We start from the raw sequence: 25,258 nt of genomic DNA on the forward strand, positions 1-25,258 counted from the left end.
CAGCCTGAATCAATAACAGTCTACTCTGCCACCTCAAAATCCTGTGATGCCATTGTTGTATGTATGCAACAGCCATCACAGAGCACAGCTGGGGAAAAGATCTCACTTAAGGCATCATAGCATTGCTGCTAGAGTCAACAATATTGATAGACCAAATGTCTGATTTTGCCTAAGGCTGCTTAATATGCTCCCAAATGCTGTAAGAAGAAGAGGAGTTTGGATTTGATATCCCGCCTTTCACTCCCCTTCAGGAGTCTCAAAGCGGCTAACATTCTCCTTTCCCTTCCTCCCCCACAACAAACAGAGTGGGGCTGAGAGACTTCAAAGAAGTGTGACTGGCCCAAGGTCACCCAGCAGCTGCATGTGGAGGAGCGAGACGCGAACCCGGTTCCCCAGATTAGACTACCACTCTTAACCACTACACCACACTGGCCAGGGCCGCAGGAAGCTGCCCTATACCAGAGTCAGAAACATTGTCCATCTAGCTGAGTACTATCTTACCCTGACCAGCAGCAACTGAAACATGGTTTCAACCAGGTCTTTTACAGCCCTACCTGGACGGTACCAAACTACCTTGTGAGGGCAGGGGCCTCTGAAATGTGGGCTGGAAGCCGTTTAAATATGCAAATGACTAAATAAATTATTATTTTAACTAGTGTGCAACTGGATATTTTAATTTCGTTTTTAACTTGTTATTACATACTCCAAGCCTCCAGGGCAGAAGATATATTTAAATAAATGAATACAATAGCGAGCAGACTCCTATCTACCTCCGATGCTAATCAAAGCCAGGGTCTGTCGTACAATCCTAAGATGTAGGCCATGTGGTTTTATATATATATATATGAAGAGGCGACCATTTTGCAGTCAATTCCTGAAGCCGGTTTAGAAGGGACGGCGGCTTCTGAACAAACTGCCAAAACCAGCTTGCCGCCGCTCTTCCTTATCATATCATACACGCACACCTATGAACCGCGCTAAGGCTCCTGCGCATGCTCAGGGTCTTCCCGGTCAAGGGTGACGAACCTATTTCTTCCCGAACTTGCCAGAAATAAAGATGGCGCTTGCTACAGCCGTAGCCTTGCGGGAAGAATAGGAGCTGAGGCTGATGCCCCCATTAAATAGGGCCGGTTAAGGAAGTCCCGCCCCCCATACAAACCTATACAGTATATTATTTTCTCGGGTGGGTGACCTCCGCGTGCCCCAAGGCGGAAGGTGGAACTTCCTGTTCCGATCCGGGCGAGGACGCTAGTGTGGGCTGGGAAGCAACCAGGTGGTCGGCTTCGTTGAGCGCGTTGTCCGGAGAGGCTGCGCCTCATCGCTGTGTCCCAGGGACTTGTGGGCGGGAGGCCGCGCGCGCAGTGGGACGGCGTGAAAACGGAGGCCGGAGCTGAGGGAGGAGAAGCGGCGAGAAGCAGCAGCAGGAGGCGACGACGACGACCGCCCGCTCGCCTTGCCGGAAACCAAAACGGAGGGGCCATTGGCTGGGGGATGGAAGCGGAGAAAATGGATGAGAATGAATGGCGATACCACGGGGAAGGCAACAAGAGCCTCGTCGTCTCCCACAGACAGGTAAAAAAGAAGAAAGGCGCCGGCCGCCTCTTGCCTCGCGCGCGCCTGAGGTTAGCTGCCAACCGCGCGCCTGAGTCTCGTGCTTAACGGTTCGGGCTTTTTTCTTCCTTTTTTGAAAAACAAAAAACAACCCCAGCCCCCCCCCCACTCCCGCCTTCCACCCTTAACGGAATTTTTGGCCGGTCAGTTAGAGGGGGGCGGGGAAGGAGGGAACTGAAGGCCCGTCAGTTCCTTCCGCTTCACCTCTTCGGGGCTCCCTCCGCTGCTCCCCGCTTCCCTTGCCTCGGAAGAGGCGGGGAGGGGAGGGAGAACACCCGCCGGGGAAAGCTCGCCTTTCTTCTTCATCAGCGGGTGAGCGAAGTGGTCCAACAGCCTCTCCTCCTCCTCCTCCTCCTCCCGCTCCTCTCAGAAGCATAACGGTAAAATCAGACGCTCCTTATTTCTCTCTCCGTGACACTTTTTGGGGGGGACTGGGGGACATAAAACATTTTTATACCGCCGTTTTCGTTAAGCTAACAGACTTTGAAAGAAGTTGGTATCTTAAAGTATAACAACAAAAAACTGTGTCGAGACAACGAACTCTAATCGCAGTTGATCAGCAAATCAGATCTTCGGTTTTTTTGTGGGGAGGGGAGTAAGTTTTGGAAACTCCCCTCATGTATAGGGAAACTCACTATGTACATGAAAGATATATAGCTAAAGACTCCATCCCTGCCAAAATAGGTGCCATCCCCGATTTGTGTGCCGGAGAAGCATTGTTTTATTGGATGCCCATGGTCCTTAATCACACTGTGCCTTAATGTGCGTTGCGTTGTGATAATTCAAGCTGAGTGACTTTCTTTTTCAGTGCTGGAAAGGGCTTGGGGGAGGAGAAAGCAAGTTATCTTAAAGCTGACTGGAAAGGGCCTGAGTCATGGTTGTGGAACAGATCTTACACCTCTGACAAAATAAGTGGGGGAAATGGCTATGATGTCCTGGGAGGAAGGCTATTCACTGCACCATGGCAGGAGGAAAAATTCCAAAATGGTGCAAGTCACTATTTAAAAGTGCTGGTGTGTTTAACACAAATGTCTTCTTTCTTCACACATCAAATGTAGTACATTTTATGAAATGGCAGACTTGTTTTCTAGGAAGGTGTAATCTAATGAAAGCTCTGTGCTAATTGAGATTTTTTTCGTTGTGTTTCATCTATTGATTCCCTCCTCCTCCAGTGACAGCTAATGTAGTATAGACCAGGAGACTCATATTAGAACCCGTGCTCAACCACAAAGCTTGCTCTCAGCTTAACTTAACCTCACAAGGTGGTTATGAGGATAATATGTGAAGGTGGTATGTGCTTCTTGGAGTGGGACAAAAATGTACATGTGATTATTAATATTATAGCATTATGGTACCTTTTTTGGGACCAACCAAGAATGTCACAAAAACATGACAGGCTTTCAAATTCTCCAGAACCTTTCCTCAGGCAAAATTTTGCACAAAGCAGGGGAAAGGGTGATGAGGAAGAGGAAGCAACTTGAAAGAAATTAGGCTGATACAGCCATGAGGTTAGTTTATAGACTTGGTTTCAAGATTAATATTGCAGGATGAAAATGTCCCTCACATGTGCTGCTGTGATATATATACTTAGGGTTCTGGGAAAAAGAAGCAATGGCTGCTTTCCATCTCTGAGAAATTGAAGTCTGGCTTGTAACTTCAGGTTGATAAATAAGAATCTAAGCATCCTTTATCTCCCATTATTTGGCACAACCATAATAATAATAATAATAATATCTTTATTGTCATTGCCCCCTCTCGGGGACAACGAAATTACTTAATCTGTTTTAGTGCTCCTAAAAGAAAGTTGAGTGATGCTGTTGCTGACTTGATACTGAATATATATGGTGTGTACTGGGTTTTAGGGGAGGGGTAGTACCTCCCCTCATCATGCTTCTTTTGGAGTAGTTTGTTCACCTTTGGTCCCCACCCTGCACTCAGCTCTCACCAGTGACTCCTAGACGCTGCCAGCTCAGCATGCAACAGCAGCCATACCTGAGGTAACGGCTTTGACTAGTTGGCTAAACCAGGTGAGGGTAGCTAATGGATCTCAAAACCTTGGTGACTTAGGAACTTCTCCTGTATGCAGACACTTTCCAGCAGATTGAGTGGATGAAACCAATAGCGGGCCCAGTGGCCAAGAAGGTGGTTTCTGTATGTTCTGTAGAGGGAAGTGAGGGACAGGTGGGGCTCATCAACATGGGAAGGTATCCCATCTAGGAGAAGGAAAACTGATCCTAAATTTCCTCTGCCTTGAGGGATATCTTCTGGAGAAGAAATCTGGAGTGGAGTCCTTAAGGCGCTTAGATTGTGCCTTGTACACCTTCTGGCAACTCCTGCAGCCAAGCTGGTGTCAAACATATTGCTCTGCTTTCCTTTGGACCACATCATTATGCCGAGAGGGTATTGTTGTCTGGGCAGCCCAGGATTTCCATATACACTGTCCAGGCTTGTACCCCAAGGTCATGCTGGTGCTGCTACAGCAGCGTTTTGACTTCACCCCCAGAGGTGTACCCCATTGTCTCTTGAAACAGACAGATGCCAACAACTGAATATATTTACCTGCCTGTTAAAGAATTAGAAATGTGACTTGTGCAAGTAATTAATTCCTGAAACATGGGTCCAGTGCAAATGTAACTCTGTCCAGTTGCCTAATTCCTCCCTCATCTCTTTATCTTTCAAAGCTAATTGTGGTTAGCATTACAACTAAAGTGGCATTTTCAATTTTAATTATTGTCAACAAATCAGTTACCCGTATTTTTCGCTCTATAACACGCACCCGACCATAACACGCTCGTAGTTTTTAGAGGAGGAAAACAAGAAAAAAAATATTCTAAACGAAACAGTGGATGTATGATTTTTGTGGTTCATGCTGTGGCCACAGACATGTGATCTGACAGTGAGTTTGGAGTAGCCCAATGCAAAAATCCTGAGGATCCATGTGGATCCATGCTTTGTAACCACGTTTTTGCACCACTGCGGCCCCAGGCAACAGTGGGTGCGTGATTTTTTTGGTGCAAGATGTAGCCATGGACATGCTATGTGATCTGATGGTGAATTTGGGGTGACCCAGTGCAAAAATCCTGAGGATCCATGTGGATCTGTGCTTTGTAACCACGTTTTAAGTGGGGAGGGAAGGGAAAGCCCTCAAGGGACAAGGAGCACATGTGGGGTGGGTGGAGAAGGATGCTGCTAATAACGAAGAAGAGGGGTATAAGAGGAGAAGGCTCCTCTCCTCTCCCACTTTGCTCCTTTAAAGCAAGCAGGCTCTGCTTTTCTCCCTCCTTCCCGCTCATCCCCGGCTTAGCGAGCTGAAAAACTTTGCTGCTATTTAGTGAGCTGGGTGGGGAGGAGAGAGGGACAGAGAGCCTGCTTGCTTTAAAGGAACCAACCGGACAGGAGCCGCTTACACTCGTGTAAGCTGCTCCTCTCCTCTCCCGCTTTGCTCCTTTAAAGAAGCAGGCTCTCTGTCCCTCTCTCCTCCCCACTCAGCGGCTCTTCTCCCACTTTGCTGTTTCAAAGCGAGCCACGGAGGAGGGAAGGAAGGGGAACCATGGATCCTCTGTTCACGACTGCAGCAGATCCCCCCGCCATCCGTAGGCATTCGCTCCATAACACGCACAGACATTTCCCCTTACTTTCTAGGAGGAAAAAAGTGAGTGTTATGGTGCAAAAAATACGGTAATTTTTTTGAAATCATGGTTGCAAACTGTGGTTTGGGTTAGCATTAGCTTTATTGTAAATGAAATGCTCATCATAGTTTGTTCAAAAAACAAAGAAGGGGAAATACCTTCGTGAGAAGAGATAAATTCATGTGCCTGCATCAGGGATGGGTAACCTTTGGTCCATGGGCCTAATTTGGCTTGCCAAGCTTGCCCACTTGGTCCATGAGGCAGTTTTGGCCAAGCCATGTTTGCCCTATGCCTGGCATGTTTGATATCAGATGTTGGGCTTGGACAAAAGGGGCTGATGTCTGCAAAGCCCTTTGTGCAGTGCCTCTGAGTAACTATTTTAGTTATTTTTTTGCTCCTCCATTGGCAGGGGTAGAAAAAAGGAAACAGGTGTGTGAATAATTGTATATTTGCACGGTATTCCGTGAAATATTCTGTCCCTTGTTGATCCTGTTCTTCTCTTTGTAACAGAGCTTGAACATGCACACGGAAAAGGTCTGAGCAGGTTCTGCTGCTTTTTCCTTTTGTGCACAAAGTTTATTGATCTGCCCAGTGCTGTTCTCACCCAAGTCTCGGTGTATATAATATGCTGAGCTAGTTTTGGTGCAGTGCTTGATGTTCAGCATTGTTGCATCTCTCTGTTCCCAGCATTTGGATAAGCTGAAGAAACTAGTTACTAGGATATGAGGCTCGTATCTTTTTCTGTGGTGCCAAGATACTTGCATGTGATACCTAAATACAGTTGGATTTTCAGTTAACCAAAGTAATAGCAACAGGGCTGAAAATATACTAGTTTGTGGTAGCTTAGCATAACCAAATGCATGTTCACGCATAGTGGTGCATATGTGTGTCCTTGTCAATTTCAGCATCAGTTGAACAGCAGTGTGTACTAAAATCTGACATACAACAGGACATTTGGAGTAGTAAGGCATTCAGTGATTATTGTGTTTAGAAATAATGCTAAGCCATGAAGTTCAGTTTGTGCAACTCTGCTGTGCAGACAACTTTTCAGTGTCAAAGCTAGAACTTGGGGCTTGTTATCAGCTTCCTGAACATGTTTTGTTTAGGAGAAATAAAGTGTGAATGCTGTATTTACAGCCTATCACAGAAAGTACTTAGGCACTTCCCTTAAGCAACTGGTTACATAAATATTGTGGGAACTGTGGGATGCTTGCTGGAACATGCATAAGACTGCATGTAAGGACTTATAGCACAGCTACTTCCACAACATGGTTAATATAATCACAATAAACAGTTGGTATTTATTTTTGACTAGTGAAGTCATGATAAAACTGAAGTAGCTCAGTTCCCTTGTGTTGACCAACAAATATTTTCCCTTGACCAACAAATATCTCCTCCCGCACCTTAATTGCCTGACAGAACAATGGGACTTGCAAAAGCATTTTTGTATTCCATTTTGGAAAATGATGTTTTTGAAGTGGGGCTGGGGTTTCATATTAGAGGAGCTGCACAGTTTTCTTAATCCAGTTATATTCACATGTTTCCAATACATTGTTAGACACAGAATTCAGTTGTTAAATCTGTCTTTTTCAAAAGCAGGTCACACTAAATCTCAGAAAGAAATCTTCCTTTCACTGTTGAAAATAAATGTTCACTTAATTTATAGTATTGTGACTATATGGTAGCTACAGCTTTCTGACAAACTCCTATTTACTTCAATAAATTTGAAAAATCCTTTTTAGTAAGATGAACCTATGGAAAATGTGAGGCACGTGCTAGTAAGCTTACAATAATAGAAATATTCCGGCAACCATTTTACTTCCATGTAAGCAAATATGCAAGGGAGAGTTTCGGTGTTCTGCCAAGCCCTGCCCCCCTCTGTACATCACTTTCAACCTGTTTACAGCCTTGCTTGTGGAGGGCTGTAATCATGTTGAAAGTTATACAGATTTTTGATTTGATCAGTGTCATTGTAACCACATATAATGTAGAAGCAACTGATACTAATCTTATTAAAATCCTGAGTCTGTTGTTAACCCTATAAATTATTTTTAAGAACCAAATTCCCCTGTAGTGCTAGTTAGTACTAGTCAGAGTCCAATACCATTAATTAAATGCTCATTTTTGCCTTTGTTATTTTGGAAACAAGGACAGTATAATAAACTACGTTTCCCCAGAGACCATATGTAATGAATTAAGAAGCAACTTCACTTCTTGTTGAGAGACAATTTGATGCTGTTTGGTAAATGGGCACCAGAGCTTGAATATATAAACTATTTTAATTGCTTTTACCCAATGTCTAGGCTTGCTGATTAAATGTTCACAGAACAGGTGGTCTTGAGCATTGCCAGAATTAGTGTTCCCAAGTTAAGGACAAATTCTTCTTGTTGCTTAAAGCTAAGTTAACACTCCCTTTTATTTTAAGGGGTGCTGCAGTAGAAATGAGTATGAGACATGTATGCTGTGAAGTCTGCTTTGAGATTTCCAAGGGAGCAACACCATGTGCCTCACTGTAATAGTTCTCCTACACACAAATAGAACATTTTGAAGAGAGGGCTTCATTACATACACAGCCACTGCTTGAAGATGTTGAGAAACACAAATTGAAGTAGTAGTCTTATTGGACAAGCATATTATCCATTTGTTTGCATCTCTACGATGCGGTGGAAAAACCCATTTCAAACATGGTCATCAGAAGTACCAACATCATGTCCCCTCTCCACACCACCAGAATGATTAGTCCTATAAATCTTGAAAAACCAAGCTCAACTGATCATGTTTTGTATTGCATTCTTGGCACAATGTTAGCCTGAACAAAAGCAAGGGAACAATACACACAGCCCTGCTGGTTTGAATAAAATCTGGATTATCAGCAGTATGGTAAACATTTTAACTGTAGCTGACCACAGATGTGGCTTTTGAAAATCCTCCTATTTGGCTGTAAGAAACAGAAGAATTTACTGTAATCTAGTTCTGTTATTAGGGACGCGGGTGGCGCTGTGGGTAAAAGCCTCAGCACCTAGGGCTTGCCGATCGAAAGGTCGGCGGTTCGAATCCCTGCAGAGGGGTGTGCTCCTGCTGCTCGGTACCAGCGCCTGCCAACCTAGCAGTTCGAAAGCACCCCCGGGTGCAAGTAGATAAATAGGGACTGCTTACTAGCGGGAAGGTAAACGGCGTGTCCGTGTGCGGCTCTGGCTTGCCAGAGCAGCGATGTCACACTGGCCACGTGACCCGGAAGTGTCTCCGGACAGCGCTGGCCCCCGGCCTCTTGAGTGAGATGGGCGCACAACCCTAGAGTCTGTCAAGGGGCAGGGGTACCTTTACCTTTTTAGTTCTGTTATTGAAAAGTTCATTTGCTGTGTATTTTGTTCTTGTACTTTTCAGAGTAAATAAGAAAGCAAGTTAGAAAAATAATTTAAACATAAAAATTCTTGAAAAAACATGGAATATCAGCAGAATGTTGCTTAGTTGTACAACTTTTAGTCTTAGGTTTGTTTGTTTTTTTAAAAAAACTTGATTTGATTTCAAGCCTGGCAAATTCAGTGCCATGTTACTGTAAACAAAGTGAGGAAATCTTTGCTTCCTGTAGCTTTCAAGGAAGTATTGCACATACGCCAGCAAAGGACATAAGGTAAATGAGTTTGAAATAACAAAATTCACTTCTAGTGCCTATTTGTGAAATATTTCTATAAGAGCATATAGTTGGTTTCCGTAACAGCTGACAAACTGTAAGTTTATGAATAGTTGTGTTTACTGTGTCTCCTTAAGGAGAAAAGCTGTAAAATAGATGTGCATGCAACCTCTGTTGCTATAAAGCATAGAGGGAAACATTATTTCTAAAATACCACTTATGGACTAAAATAAATGTATTTTGTATTAAAGTAATGATCATTATCTACATATTGAAAATAATGCCTAAAAGGTCTGAGATTTGGAGAATAATACAGGTTGCACAAATGTGTATTTTTTAAATAATGACTAGGTCTGCAGAACATGTTAAACTTGTGTATTGCCTTTTTTCAAAGTTCAATGTGTATACAAATTCATAAGATAACATGTCAACAGACAATAGAAGGATAAAAGCAGAATAAAAAACACATCATCGTATATACTCGAGTATAAGCCGACCCGAATATAAGCCAAGGCAGCTAATTTTAGGACAAAAAACTGGGAAAACTTATTGACGTGAGTATAAGCCAGTTCACCACACCACAAACCTGGTGGTGATGGCAGTAGAGTAGGAAGAACAAGCGGCCCAAAAAAGCTGCTTTCGGGCTGCTCGTTCTGCCGCTACCAACAGCGGAAAAGGCGGAGGAGGAGGAAGGAGCAGCCTGAAAGGGCTACTTTTGCACTGCTCGTTCCTCCTCCGCTGTCGCCAACAGGAGCAAAGGTGGAGGAGGAGGAGGAGGAGGAGGAGGAGGAGGAACGAGAAGCCGCTTGTCCGTCCGTCTCTGCCTCTGCCACTTGCAAGAGCAGGCATAGGAGCCTGGTTGGGAGAGGCGCAGCACAGCGCATCTACCAGCCGCGGCTCCTGTGCCTGCCCTCGTCCCTCCTGTGCCTGCCCTTGTTTCTCTTCAGCCGCCCGCCTCACTCAAGTATAAGCCGATGCAGGCTTTTTCAGCATAAAAAATATGCTGAAAAAGTCAGCTTATATTCGAGTATATACAGTAGTATTAACTTAAATAATAGCTGTCTGAAACACAGGCAGTTATAAAACTTTCTCTTACAGCTGTTTAGATATTTCTTTTTTTGGTCTTCAGGCTAAATACATGTACCCCATGTACGGATTTTCATATCTTTATTGATTCTAGGATAGTTGTTTCTGTTTTCTTGCACTGAAGTCAGGGGAGATGTTGAACTTAATCAAGGCAGGCACATTCTGATTTTTGAGACAGTCTTTAACATCTGCTCATATTTGCAGAAAATAACTTCTTTTTTTTTAAATGCATTTTTATTAAAGTTATACACAAAAAACAGACATATATGAAAATACAGAGAAAAAATTACAAAAAAAGAAAAAAAAGAAAAACCACACATCCGAAAAAAACAACAACACACAATCTGAACTTCCCTCCATCCTTTTGATAAGTATCAAATATCTCCTTCCATTACGTATTTGATTTTCAATCTATAGTCTTAAATTCACTCGCTGGTCGTATTGTTCTAACCCCGTCAATTCACTTTAAGCATTTATTCCAATATATTTCCAAAATTTACTCCAATTTTTCAGAAATTTTTCAGAAAATAACTTCTAGGGCCTACCTGATCTCAAACCTATCACAGGGAAGATCTATCCTGGTGGCTAGGGGAAAAGGAATGGCAAACCACAGAGATTCCAGGGAAAGTGCATTCAAAAGGAAGAGAATACAGCAGGTCTTTAGGAGTAGGAGCCCTATGATTCCTGTTGCCTGGTATCCAAACTGACTTCACTCAATGGTTAAAATATCTGAGGAACAGGAACAGCCAGATTGGCTTATTTCACAGAAATTGCTACAAATACCTGCACATTTTGCTTTATAAATTTCTTGGAGTGCTAGACACTTTTTTAAAAAATTAAAGTTTATAGTCTAAGGCCTCTGGCTAGAGCACCATTGAAGGCCTTTGTGGGTGCCAGGTTGACAGTTGCCAATCTAAATGGACTGCTGATCTGATCCAGTAAAATCAATTGATATGTTTTGTTTGTCACCTGTCAATGCATTGATAACTCAATAAAGAATGCACAGAATACTTGCTTCCCCTAATGTATGCTTGCTTCCCCTAAAAGCAGGGGCACTGCTAAGTACTTAAAGGATTCAGGAACAGGCTTACAACACAAATTTGCAAATTAAGATAGTGGATGGCTGGGATCTTATGGGCACTACACTTTGCATTGAGCCTAGCTGCCATGTAAACAAAGTAAAAAAATAAAAAGGTAGAAAAGGGCAGGAATCCTGAGGCCTGCCACATACAACAGTGCCCCTGCTTAATAGATAAAGTGGTTTACTTGTGCAAATTATTTTACTGCAATGGGTTGGTACAGCTTGTTTTCCAAATTACAAATCTATATTAATTCACTCATTTTTTAAATTAAATTTCAGCGTTGTGTGGTACTACGTTTTTTGAAGTTTCCTCCAAATCGAGACAAGGTGAGACCATTATCATTTGTTATTCCCTTTTATCCTTCTTGTTTCCCACCAAAGAAATTTCAGCTACTTCCATTTAAAAAGGAGAATTAATTTTCATTCCCACTTTCTGTGAGCTCAAGGAGGCCTCAGCATTATTTTTTTTAAAAACCAACAGCAGCTTGATTAAAACATTATCTGAGATCTGAGGATTTGCAATCCTTTGATTAGCTGGGCTTTTAACCAATTAGTAGATTGAGATAGTGCCAGATCTTGATAAACGTGCTTTTGATGATCTTCAATGAAAAGCACTGTAGAATAGTAACTATTCATATGAATTATTTCATTGTAATAAGCAAAAATGGCTCCAGTAGAAGAAACAAAGTCAATGCATATTAGTATTGCAGAAGACTTGGGATTTTAGAACACAGTTTGATAATCGGTTAAATCCCCCTGTGGAGAAGTGTCTTTGCTAACCGGATTTTGAAAATCAAGTTTTGCATATGGGAGCAGTAGTAGAAAAACTTGCTGCTTATAATGGCTTGATTCTCATGTCACATTAACCCATAGTTTTAAAATATGGTTTGATAAGAACATGCAGCATGCTGTTTTATGTTGTAAACCTCCCTATGATCTTTGGATGAGGGGTGGTATATAAATTTAAAAAATAATAATAAATAATGCTTGAGTACACGGCTAAAAAGCAGTCATTGTGCCTTTCTCCCACTTCTGCTATTGCCACTCCACAGGGACACAAGCCAGTATATGGCTTGTCGTGACAAAGGCCTGGCTGAAGGCCTGGCCCGGCTGCAGCTTGCCCCTCTTTAGCTGCAGAAGCTCAGCCACATGTCATTGATGAGCGGACCTGTAGTGAGAACACCTGGTTGCGCCCCTTCAGAATTTTGTGCCCGGAGGAATTGCCCCTATGGCTTTGCCATGCCACTGCATACAGCAAGAAGATTTAAGCAAAGTGTCACTTGTATTTAAATTCATTTCTGACTAATATGACATGAGAACCAGACCATTTTGTTTGGTAGCTTATGGTGGGTGTTGTGGACTTTGCAAATTTAAAGTACAGTGATAGCTCAGGTTACATACGCTTCAGGTTACAGACTCCGCTAACCCAGAAATAGTACCTTGTGTTAAGAACTTTACTTCAGGATGAGAACAGAAATTGCACGGTGGCGGCGTGGCGACAGCAGCGGGAGGCCCCATTAGTTAAAGTGGTGCTTCAGGTTAAGAACAGTTTCAGGTTAAGAGCGGACCTCCGGAACGAATTAAGTTCTTAACCCGAGGTACCACTGTAATCTTTTTCAGAGGTTGTTTCTAAGTAGATTTAACTGTTATCTAGTAATGCTGCATAATCTGTGTTTCAACAGCAATTTATAATTTGTTTTTTAGACACCAGAAGAAATCTTTCAACATCTTCAGAACATAGTATACTTTGGCAAACACATAATGAAGCAGTTTTTTGGGGAGAAGTATGTTCACCATGGGGTAACTATTATTTCTTGTTTAATTTAGTGTTTTTCCTACTGTTGTGTTTTTGTTAACATCTGTAGCCAAGCTGGTTGGTTTGGTTTTTGTATGAAGGAACATTACATTAAATTTCCATATTTAACCTGCTTTTAGATTGCTCACCTCTGCAGTATAGACTGAGCTGTAGAGTAGCAACAGGAGTGTGTGTGGGTTTCCTGCGACTCTATTGAATGTTCAATCTTAATTCTGCTACTGAAATTTTAAAATACCCCAATTCTGATAGGTTATCCTTCAGTTGAGTGAGGAATGCAGTAAACATTTACTCCTTTTTTTTAAAAAAAGGTCTTAAAATGTTTATGTGAAAGGAATCTCTGAAGAAAAACATAACTTGTATACTACTTCCATATGAAAATGTAAACTGTTGCATATGAAAGAATCCCAAAGCTCTATATTTGAAGGAAAAGAGGACCCCCCCATTAGCATGATGCTACCTTTATATCGGGACGCGGGTGGCGCTGTGGGTAAAAGCCTCAGCGCCTAGGGCTTGCCGATCGTAAGGTCGGCGGTTCGAATCCCCGCGGTGGGGTGCGCTCCCGCTGCTTGGTCCCAGCGCCTGCCAACCTAGCAGTTCGAAAGCACCTCCGGGTGCAAGTAGATAAATAGGTACCGCTTACCAGCGGGAAGGTAAACGGCGTTCCGTGTGCTGCGCTGGCTCGCCAGATGCAGCTTTGTCACGCTGGCCACGTGACCCGGAAGTGTCTCCGGACAGCGCTGGCCCCCGGCCTATAGATGTGCGCACAAACCCCAGAGTCTGTCAAGACTGGCCCGTTCGGGCAGGGGTACCTTTACCTTTACCTTTATATCAGACTACTGTTTCTTCCAAGGAAAACTCTTCTCTGATGTGTAGGTTCTTAATGTCTTTAATTTTTTTGTATTGTCTGATTCCCTGGGCTCCTTTTATGAAAAAGGGCAGGATGAATGGATAGTTACAAAACTAACCTATCAGAAAAACTGCCCTGCTCTTACAGGGCCATTTTCTGTGCTTCAGTATCAATTGATCAAAAAATTTAAAACTGTTCTAGTTGATTGCTGCTTAGATATAAAAGAGAAAATATACAACGCCTACTTAAATATTCAGCAGTAACCTGAATATTCCTAAGACGTGCATATTGCTTAAGATCGGAGTCTCCTTTGAGTTCAGTGGAAAGCCTAATCAGCCTTGTCTCTTCAAGGAAAGGTGATGGAGCGCTGGGGACTTTCCACTTAATTTATTCTCCTGAATTCCAGCCGGAGTGTTTAATGCTAATGATTAATGACTTAAGGGCTGTTTGCTCCTGACTGAGAAACTTAAAATGTGAAGAAATTTTTTCAGTCACTGCTGTGGCTACAGAAGTGCTTAGGAGAGGGAAAAGATGTAATCATGCTTAGCACATAGCGACAAATGGGACGAACTGTTAATGTAAATATGAGTACTTCTTACTAGGAATGTGACATAACTTGAACCCATTTTTCCCATTTGTCACAATTACAGCTTTATAAGAAGAGTTGGGCAAGATTGCCAAACAAAACTATTTTTCCCAACTATAGGAATGTCATGTAAATTTTTGTCTATTTTTCTTCCACCTTTCCACCTAAAGCACGGGTGTCAAACACAAGGCCCGCGGGCCGAATCCGGCCCGCCAGACCTCGTCATGTGGCCCGTATAGCCGCCGCCCTCCGCCAGCCTTCACCATTTATTCTCGCTTTTTTTTCTTTTTGATACAAGAAAGCTGCCCCCTCAGCGCATGCGCAGCAGCCTACAAGCCAGAGAACGTCTGCCCTATAGTGGCGCCGGCCGTTCTACACAGGAAACCTCCACTTTACATGCATTCCTACAGATACAACCGGCCCTTTGAGGGTGACCAAACTGCTGATGCAGCCCCCGATTAATTTGAGTTTGACACCCCTGACCTAAAGGATCCTCAAAGTGACTCTGTTTCAAGTCAGTGCTCTGTTTCACTTTGTTGCAACTGTGCAATTCGTTGTGTAAAATAATGTTTCCTTTTTTTTTTAGGAGGTTGTGCAGCTGTCTTTGGACTTTCTGAAACAGCTTTGTTTAAAGATCCAGTCAGAGAGGCCAGGTAAGGAATTAAAATAATGGCATGACTACTTGCACAAAATATGGAATGTGCCTTATCTGAAGTCTGCTTTTTTAAAAAAATACAGAATTGCAAAATGTGTCACACATGTCAGTCAGTATTGGAAATGCTTTCTTGGTTGCCTGAGAGAATTGAATTGCCTCCCAAGTAAGGAGGCAAGAGAGCCATGTGTGCACCCTCTGCAATTTTGGGGTTGTTGTGTGTGAGTTTTTACTTTTCCCATTTCCTGAAAGGCAAAAGGGGCTGTTATGTGTCATTATTTCTGGAGGCAGAGTATAGGGGTTGCTTTTTTGAACACCCTCCCTCCTTGGAGACAGAGAAACATCTTTGTGCACTGCTCCAGAACGGAGCACCAGAATTCTGAAGACTACTGCTGACTGTGAGTCTCTTTCCTGGAAGGGAAGGGTGAGGAGAAAATGTCACATGCTGCCTCCAAAAGTGAGACATATTCTGGCTAGATCGATTCCTCCAGTTATTTTTTTGCAAGTATGTGAGCTCTTTGTTTTCATTTGAGTCTTTCTTATGCACCTGGGGCATAAATGAAATTTGGATGGATTCTGCCCACCTGATTCTCATATTGTCTACTAGTTTCATCTTGTCCAAGGATTTTTGTTAGGGGGCAAAACAGTTGTCCCCCTCCCGAATAACCCTACAAAAATGATTTTTTCCCCCTTTGTCTGTGAAATTAATAAAGGTAGGTGCTTCCCTCAATTACCTCTGTCTACAGATGCATCTAAGTTAAGCATAACCTGAATAATTCCCTGTATGCATTGCCTCTCTCCATCCATACTTCCCATGGAATGTTTGTGGAGTTGAGTTTCTGTTTGGTAGCAGGTGTGATCATCTGTTTAACTTGCTGTTAAATTGGGCACTAGTACTTTACTAAAGGAGTGTTTCAGTTATGGTGTATGTTTGCATTTGAATCGAACTGTTTGGCAGTGAAGCTTGTGTTGGTTAATAGTTTAAGGTGGTGTTTCTGAAAAGTTAGCCAGGCCCATGCAAACATGTTACATCACCAAGATGATAAAGAATATAATCCCTCTTTCAAAATAAACTTGCCCTAAAGTAAACTTGTCCTCATTAGGGATAAAAAATAGTACAATGGCCTATTGTTTTGGTAAAGCTGGCGCATTTGTATTTGGATGCAAAATGATACACAACCCGAGGCCTTGCTAAGAGGGAGAAAATTTGCTTAATATTTGAATGGTGGGTCACTTAGTCCTGGTGAAATTCCAGTTCCTGTGATTAATGGAGCCTAATTTATTTGTGCATATAATCCTGGTGGATGAATTATTCACTTCTCTTCTTAGATCTAACAATATTGTGCAGTGTTGCTGGCTCAGATAAATTCCGTTCTAGGTGTCACACCTGTTGAGTTAGCCATTTTCTGCAGCATGGTGCAGATTCTTCTGTCAGGTAAATTTACAGGCTTGCATTTCTCAAGCAGCTACTTCACAACCAGTGCATAAAATGACAGTGGTTTTTCTGTAAAGGTTTCAAAGATGTGCTGGTATTCATGCATATAGTTTCGGCAAACTGAATTCTCTAACTTTGGGAAACATTTGCAAAAGGAAAGTTAAAACTATGCATGTCGAATGTTATAAAACACTCTGGCTAGAAAATAGTTTATGCTCTATTTATAACTGCACTTGACTGAACTTTTCTCTGGCATTTATGTTGCTTTGGAGAAGGGACACAAAACAAAGTTATTGACCTCTTGTAGTAAACTTCATGGAGGCTTTTGACAGAATAATGTTGCCTGCAATTTTATTCTATCCTTCCTTCCTCCAAAGAACTCAGAGCAGCACTTGTAGCCTCAACAATTACTCTGAGGTAGGTTAAAGCTGTTTGTGCCTCATAATCAGCAGGGACTTAATGTGGGTTTCTCATGTTGAAGCCCAGAAGCTTAGCCATGGTACCACATTGATTCTTTGGTCAGTTTAAAAGATTTGCTGAACTACCTCTGGCCTTACTGTCCTGTAGTTAATGTACAGTGGTACCTCGGGTTAAGTACTTAATTCGTTTCGGAGGTCTGTTCTTAACCTGAAGCTGTTCTTAACCTGAAGCACCACTTTAGCTAATGGGGCCTCCTGCTGCCGTGCCACTGGAGCACGATTTCTATTCTTACCCTGAAGCAAAGTTCTTAACCTGAAGCACTATTTCTGGGATAGCGGAGTGTGTAACCTGAAGCGTATGTAACCTGAAGCATATGTAACCCGAGGTACCACTGTAGTTCTTTCTAAGTAGTAGTTGCTTTTGCAGCGTCTTGTACAAAGCTGTTAATAGATTATGCTTTTAGTCTAAAGATTGTATATAATTCTGGACTTCAAAGAGATCTTTCTGTGTTTATGGAAAATTTTACAAAATAGTTTCCAGTTGTGCGAATAACTTAATGGCAGTCCTGTTTTATTAGTGCGTAGCTGGTAAAAATCAGAACCTCTTAGATGTTGTATGACGCAAACATTTGTAGTAAGTGTAATCACACTAGCTAAGTGCTTTGAAAATGCAGGGTTTGCTGGACCACTTAAGCAATGGAACCATGCCTCAAGATTGTTGGTCCTGCTTCACACATATGACTTCCTCTCTGGAATAAATCCACAAAATACAGTTTGTCCTTGCATTTGAAGTGTCCTGCTAGCTTACTGTGGCTGTCAAGTTGTCTGTGCACAACAGCATTGGTGCTACATCATGCTTGATGTAGCAGTTCTTTTTGCCTGAATGACTGTGACACCTTGTGTCTCCCACTACATGTTTATGGGGTCTGCCTTTCTTGCACTTACTTCAGGAGACATGGGTAAAGAGTGATACTTAATTTTGCTTCTGAAGAAGATGGGATTGGGAGAGAATGGCCTTTTCTAAAAGTATTTTTGATGCCTGCTAGAGGTGTGGACTGTAATGAATTAAAGAGGCAGGTTGTTTGGGTGAAATGCAAAGTGTTCTTGCTCTTATATAGGTGAAAACATGCTTGGAGATCCCTTTTACTCAAATTTTTGAATGTTTGGCTTGACTGTGCTGGTTCACAAAAGCCACATCAAAGGTGTTTTCTGCTTAAACTCCCAAACATTTGGTGTAGTTCTTCTATTGGTCGGTTTTATTACACTTATAGTGGCACTTCCTTTGAAGTCCCAGAGTAGCTTACACTTGGGCTCTAAGGCAGCTTCACATCCAAGTACTGACTAGACTTTTAAGGCACGCTTATGTTAAGCAGTGGAACAACATTGTGTGATTTCAGTATATTCACGAAGGTAAATGAAGCAGGAGTATCTCCTGCATGCAGGCGAAGCAGTGTAATGTGGGTTCCTGTCTGTTTTCTTTTTACTTATTGCATTTCATGATGGATACAGATGCGGGAGAGACAATTTCTGGAAAAATCTTCTACAGTGTAATGTAAGACAACATTTCCTCTTAAAGGTGGCAAACTGATGGCTGTGAGTTTATTTGTATTGCCCATAACACTTCAGCACTGAACATGGATGCAAACAGTTATTTCTTTTTATCCACAGAGTCTCGCTGTGATAAAGACATGGATGCTCTTAGTGGTTATGCTATGTGCCTTCCTAACCTTACTAGGCTACATGTTGTTGAACATCGACCAATACTTTGTGTAGAGATTAAGGTGAGTCTGCCAGGATTTTAAAAGCAAAAAAAAAGCCCCAAAAAAACCACCCCTCAACTTTGAACAGCCCCATTCGCCCGGCAGCTGGTCTGTCAAGAAAAATGTGTCTCATTTTAAATTCTTGGAGCCAAGGCCTGTTCTTGTATACTCACTTTGTGTTTAGTAATAATTAGTTGCTGAGAGTATGAGCCCCTGTTTCTTTGGTGTTGCCACCCCTTCAACTCCCTGTGGAGCTATTTTGCTTGAAATTATGGGCCCCAAAGTACTGTGAATGTGAACAGTCTGAATTCTGTGTCACCATTAGAGGTACAGTGAAGAGGTGATTTGATATAATAGGTGAAACATTTTATGCCAGCCAGTTGTTTAACTTTGTATAAACATTTGAACCTGTACAATTAGAAGCTTAGAGCAATAATAATAATAATAAATAATACAGACTGTTTTCCCTCATGCTGAGAGTTGCTCTTATCACAAAGGAGATAGGGACAGACAACAGGACTACAGAGAATGATTTTGTATTTCTATGTGATAATGAAAAAGACATGTATAAATGACCTCTTCTCATATGTTAATTTTTTGGCATTTATGCAAAGTTAAATTATTTACAAACCTGGAAACTGAACAGTTAACACATAACTCTTTCTAAAAACTACGAGTTATGCATTGGATTGGTTAAATGTTAGTTTAATTGAGATGTTTTACAAGTATTGAGGGAGATACTGCTTTGGGATGTATCAGAAATCATTAAGGTAGCCCTTCTCTATATTAATCACAGAGCATGAAGAGAGAGAATCCTGATGCTCACATGTATCTGGGGTGGTGTGAATATATACACGTCTACCAAAACTTATTTATGGAGAAAGGCTAGATCCAGAGAGAAAGACACTTCAAATGTCATTTTAGACCCCCACGCCCAAATAGTGCCTTCTAAATACAAAGTGTGCTAATAATTTTAATATATTTAAATATTTATTCTTGCAGCCCAAATGTGGCTTCCTCCCTTTCTCCAGTCATGTTTCACAGGAGATAAAGCACAAAGTATGTCGTTACTGCATGCATCAACATCTAAAGGTAATGTCTTTATCTACAAGATATCCCCCCCCCTTTGGTTAGTAAAATGATAGAACTAACATTCCATCTTGGGTACAGTCCACCAAACAAGAACTATTGAAATTGTGCCTATTGCTTGCTTTACTGAAACATATTTTAAGGAGATTAATACTTGCATATAATTTTGTTTTGTCTAAGGAATAAATAAAGTACCATTCTTAGTTGAGCATTTTTGGGTGTAATTTGTAATTGAGAACTGGGATACCTCAGAGCATGAGACTCTTAATCTCAGGGTTGTGGGTTCAAGTCCCATGTTGGGTGAAAGATTCCTGCATTGCACTGGGTTGGACTAGATTACCCTTGTGGCATCTTCCAACTCTACACTTCTATGATTCTGTGAATGCCTTTATGATAAAATATATATGAAAAAACTCATTTAACCCACTGTGTCTTCATCAAAAAGCATTAGTGTAACTTCTTATGTTCCTTGACATATTGTTTTCATTGAGAAACATATAGATTTATGTGGAGGAGAATTTCCACATCACCATAGACCTTTCTGCACTTGCAAAAATGCTCTACATTGCACTGAAACTAGAGACGAAATGCTTTTGTTAGAGAAAACAAAAGACAAGGAACTGCTAGCTGATCAAATCTTAACATTTAACAGGTGATGTTATATGACAAATAACATGTGGACACCACTGAAGTTTAAATTGCATGAGCTACTTGTATATTTGAGATCCTAAAGGTTCTACGGGTGTAATGCTTGTTGCAGATGTTTTCTAGAAAATGTGAATACATAGTTGGGATCTCCCCTTGTACTCATAAATAATGTGTTTTAACAGGTAGCAAAAGGAAAGTGGAAACGGCAAAGTAAATATTGTCCTCTGGATCTCTTCTCAGGGTGAGAGCTGTTACGTTTTTATGAATGCTTTGTGTTAGGTTTGTATCACTACCATTAATACTACTTATTTACTGTTTCTTAATTTATTTATTTTTAAATTTCTGTATTGCTTTGTATTTTTAATAAAAATCTTTTCAATTTTGTGTAGGGTCAGGTGCTATAGGTGCTGAATGAAAGGCAAGGACAGTATTCCTAGCTTGAGAATCTTCTCTGTTAGAGAAAAAAGGGTGGGTTCTGGTGGCGATATCAAAGGGGCAAGTAATGTGGCAATGGCAGTTATGGGCAAGTGTAAATGTGGCTTCAGAAAGACCTTGCTGAAGAAGGAGGTCTTGAAGATGATGCCCAAACATTAGAGGCAGGTTTCTTGAGAATAAAGGTTAGGAAGGAAATATTGAGTACAGATTAGAGGCAGCAAGAATGTTTTAGTGTTTGCCTGGTCACATTTCTTCATTTTAGATAGTCCAATGTGGTTTTCCTTTTAGAAATAAACAGCGAATGCACTTTGCCTTGAGAAGTCTGCTACAGGAAGCACAGAATAACTTAAAAATATTTAAGGTAAGGTACACTGGAAATTGCAATAAGTTTTTGTTCTTCACCATGTCTGTTGCCCCTTGTTAGTATGCTTTACTGGGTGACCAGCTGCTAGTCCCACAGACTTAAATACAACAAGGTCAGTCTTTACTGGATAAAAATTGGATGCATATAGAAACAAAGTTATTTATTTCATTTCCTAAAATAAAAAAATCTGTAGAGATAGGCAAGGAAATAGAGGAAGTGCAAATATGGTTATGTAAAGTTGAATTGAAGTGTGAAACTACTGCCTTTTGCTGTCAAAGAGGACATAGAGGCTTATTTTTGATCTTAGTACTAAGTACCACAGTACTAATATTTGCAATGTCAGCTACAAAGATCATATGATGAGAAAGATCTGTTATCATATGACTTCCGGTGACTGACATGTTGGTGTGTTTTACTCAAAATGATCTTATTAGCCAAATTCAAAGGCCTGGTGGGATTAATTAGACCTGAGGGCTAAAGGTTCTCCTGCTGTATTAAGCCATGTTTTAGCATTTGGCTTGCACACTTTTGAGATGTGCTACAAGGAGGTGTTTGGAAGTGTTTACTTCTTGTTTAGATTGACTGCAACTTGCCATGTCTAAACATGGTCCAACTGTCTTAATCTTTCCTATAGTTAGCTAAAATGAGCCTGCTTCAAACCATGTTTTTTAAAGCTGCTTTATTTCAGTTAACCATAGTCAAGATTAACCACAGTTTAGGGTTCAGGCAACTTGTAAACTGGCTAATATAAAATGAAAGAACTTGCTGATTTCATGACTGAATAGCTGTGCAGTGTGATCCCAAGGGTTGCTCACTCAGCCTTATTATTGCAGTGCCAGCTATAGATAAGCATTGCATCTCAGCACAACCACTGACTGTCCTCCCAAGTCTCCTCTGTTTATGTGATGGTTCTTTTGGTGAATCCTACCACAACAGAGACCATGGGAGGAATTCAATGTCATAATCTTCTGATTGTTCTGTCAGTGCAAGCATTTCAGCTAGCCAGATGAAATGGTTCTCCATCTCCCCCACCCTGCATACTGTTCTGGAGGTTATCCCAACCTCCAGAGCCATTTTTTTTGGGGGGGGGATGAACTGGGGAGGAGAGGGTAAACACCCATTGTGTAAGCGTATGTCCTCATTAGGTGTATCCCGCCTGCTTTCTCATTTTTTAGCCCTGTATTATCCAAATTCAACAGGATCTTTCCTTCCTAGTGGCATTCAGATAAGGTGTGTGGTGAACATAAGGAATTGTTCTATAAAGGAAGTTTTTATCTAGCACTTAATCTCATTATAAACCAAAATAGCAAACTTGACTAGTTGTACACCAGTACATGGCTGTACATACTCTGTGTTTTAAAAGTGCAGAGTCTGCTCCATGAAAAGCTTAATTCTAGAAACTACAAAAGTTCATAAACAAATATTTGTGTTTTGCATTACTTGTTCCACTTTAAACTGAAATAGTGAGAATTCTGAAATCTGCACCTGCATGGCACAGTTGTAGATTAATGGCATACATGAGCCCTGTCTCCCTCTGCTGTCTTTAGTTTTTGATGGTACTGTTAGTAATTTGATCTGTTCAGTGGTGAGCCTGTATGTTAGCACAATGATCAAATAATGTTTTGAACAAACCTTGCCTTTATTAATTTGTGAATATGCTTTGTACCAATTTATCAGATAATTCTGAAGAAAGCAAAACGAGAGGAAAAAGACTTGCTTGCTAAATATACATGGCTAAACAATTCACTGAAGTCAGTGGGTGTCTTTCTGTCTAATTTGTTTTTAAGTTGTGTTCTGTGTCAATAACTTTTTTTGTTTAAGTATCCTTTTTCCTGTCAGAGGCTAAGCTTCTTCCTCATGACTTATAATTAGTAGTATCCCACTTAGCAATTGAATAAGCTCCTTGTTTTAACTTAGGTTTGTATTTTGGCCTTCTTCCAGAGAGCTGAGGCTGGAACTATGCTTGGCAGTAGTTCTAGGTCTGAGAAACCAGGTTGCTCCTTAGCTCTTGAAAAAGTGGCAGGGGAGACTGAAATTTGGAAGAGGAAAGCAGCAGCATGGCTTCTTAATCTCTAGCTAAGGTTTGCAGATGTGTTTGCCCCTTCCTTTGCCTGCTGCTTTCCCTTGCCAAATCACACCTTTCTCCTGCCACACTTCAATCTGTCTACCCAGATTGTTCCCAGACTTGATCTGCTGCTGAACGTTTAGTTCACAACCTGACAATATCTCTGTGAGGTAGGAGAAGTGTCCCCTTATGCAAGGTTATTTAGTGTGCTTCACAGCTGAGCAGGATTCAGTCCCTAGCTTCCCACTTTGAAACCCAGTTTTCCAAGCCACAAAAGCACAGGACATACAAGCATGCAGTGTCTGTTACTCCATACATTTTGCTAATATGAAAAAATAAAATTTTAGATGTATGACTTCTTTTTCCTTCCTGTTACAGAATGGTGAACTAATTTATGGTTGTAAAGATAATGAGGACGCTCTCTCTGATTTGAATGAACTTGCTTGCCACCTGAAGCCTTTTTTCTTTCCTTCAAATGGCCTGGTCAATGGAACTCATTGTACACGGACAGTTCTGAAAGAATTAATCCATGTAATAACAATGGCTCTACTGAGTAGCACAGATGCCTGCAAAGCAGGTGATATGAAGACAGTTCCCTCCTCACAAGGAAGGAGTTTCTGTGAAGCTAGTGCTTTCAGTAAAGAAATAGCAAGAAATGGTAAGCAATTTCTGAGTTTCATCTGCCCATCTAGAATTCAAATGATAAAATACTGTACAGCAAGATATGCATTGCTGTGTGGTTGCCACTGGGTTGAACTGTAAGTAATCTCTGTCTAATCTGGGTTTTCTGGCTTCCCAATAATGTACTTAGCTTTTAAATCAGAAAATCTGCTATGCTTCCGACCTTAATACTTGTCAGGACAGCATACAAGTATGAGTCTAGATGTGCATATGCTTCCCCACTGTGTCTGCATAATATACATAAAAGTATGTGAATCAATCAATTACTTTAGTAATCATTTTTTCAGAATGCATTGATAAAATGATTGTCTGCACTGTAATTTTCAAGTTGTCTATTTGCTGCAAAGCCCCGTGTGTTTCACATGTATATTGTAGAGTTTTCAAGAGATTTTTCAGTGTAGAAAACGCAAAGCTAATTCTGGGCATCCCACTTCTTCAGACTTGTAGAACTTGCATATTTTGCTTCTCTAGGCCTATGCTGTTGCTTTTAGAGCTGTAGTTAATAGAATATTTCAGCAGCTTCTGCACTTCCCCTCCTTGCCACAGACTGCTTGAAAATTGATGAGGGCGGGATTCAGCTAATGAGTCCTGACAGCAGAAGCCCGTACAAGAACTTCTGCTTGTGCATTGGGGCTTCCTCCCACTGTGCCTCCCTAAATTATCTCATGAGGGTGTAGGAAAACCTCCAGAACAGCATGTGGTGGGAGATAAGGAGTACTTGCCCCAATGAAACAATCAACATAGTGCAACATTGAAATGTTGAGAAATAAAAGTGGCAATAAAAACACAATTAAAAATCAATATGAATACTGAATGGACTGTACGTGCTGTTCACAATTGCTGCTCCTGCTGTTCTTCATGGCCACACTTGTAGACCACCTGAATGAAGCTTGCAGACCACTGATGGTCTGTGGACCATAGTCTGGGAACCCCCAGAATATGGCATTAAAAATCTACACTGTGTAAAATGTGCCTTTTATACAAAACTTAGATTTGCAAAGATGTGCATGATTAAAAATCAATTAAATCAGTTTGGTGAAATTTTTCTTCTGAATAACTTGAGGGTGGGGAACTGGGTATTTTCAAAATGTGCTAAGATAATATTTCTTCTTAGGATTGACTCTCAAATATTGTACAACTTGAGGCCTTGACATTTAAAAATGTATGCCGTTTGCAGTAGCATTAGCATATCACCATAAATCTTCCCTCAATATTGGGAGCAGTAAAGGACTTACATTTCTCTGTTGTTTTGGAAATGTCCTTTCTAACTAGAGCTGAACATTGAATTACAGTGCCTCATTGTTTCCTTTTTTGAATTGGGGGTACAAATCTGGCTTTTGTTTTGAAATACGTAAATTGGGCATGGTTAATCTCCCCTGCTCCATAACTTTGCTTTTGTTAGTTGTGAGCAGAGAGGTTTGTA

General features: G+C 41.2%; 1 protein-coding gene across 2 annotated transcripts in view; it reads left to right on the plus strand.

The window, feature by feature from the left end:
* The first annotated feature begins 670 nt into the window (after positions 1–670).
* IPPK (inositol-pentakisphosphate 2-kinase) overlaps positions 671–25,258 on the plus strand; it is a 33,650-nt gene continuing 9,062 nt past the window's right edge. Inside the window, exons 1-9 of one of the 2 annotated variants that reach the window (XM_082211955.1) lie at positions 671–1,572; positions 11,318–11,365; positions 12,743–12,838; positions 14,874–14,940; positions 18,462–18,574; positions 19,556–19,645; positions 20,473–20,531; positions 21,014–21,086; positions 23,533–23,812. In XM_082211955.1, coding sequence (XP_082068081.1) covers positions 1,492–1,572; positions 11,318–11,365; positions 12,743–12,838; positions 14,874–14,940; positions 18,462–18,574; positions 19,556–19,645; positions 20,473–20,531; positions 21,014–21,086; positions 23,533–23,812 — 907 coding nt within the window. In that variant the 5' untranslated portion in view covers positions 671–1,491. Of the gene's footprint in view, positions 1,573–11,317; positions 11,366–12,742; positions 12,839–14,873; positions 14,941–16,268; positions 16,375–18,461; positions 18,575–19,555; positions 19,646–20,472; positions 20,532–21,013; positions 21,087–23,532; positions 23,813–25,258 lie in introns of those variants that run through there. The other variant, XM_082211956.1, reaches the window with a different exon arrangement.

This window comes from Podarcis vaucheri, assembly GCF_965113315.1.
Source record: "Podarcis vaucheri genome assembly, chromosome: 2".
NCBI classification, from domain to species: domain Eukaryota; kingdom Metazoa; phylum Chordata; class Lepidosauria; order Squamata; family Lacertidae; genus Podarcis; species Podarcis vaucheri.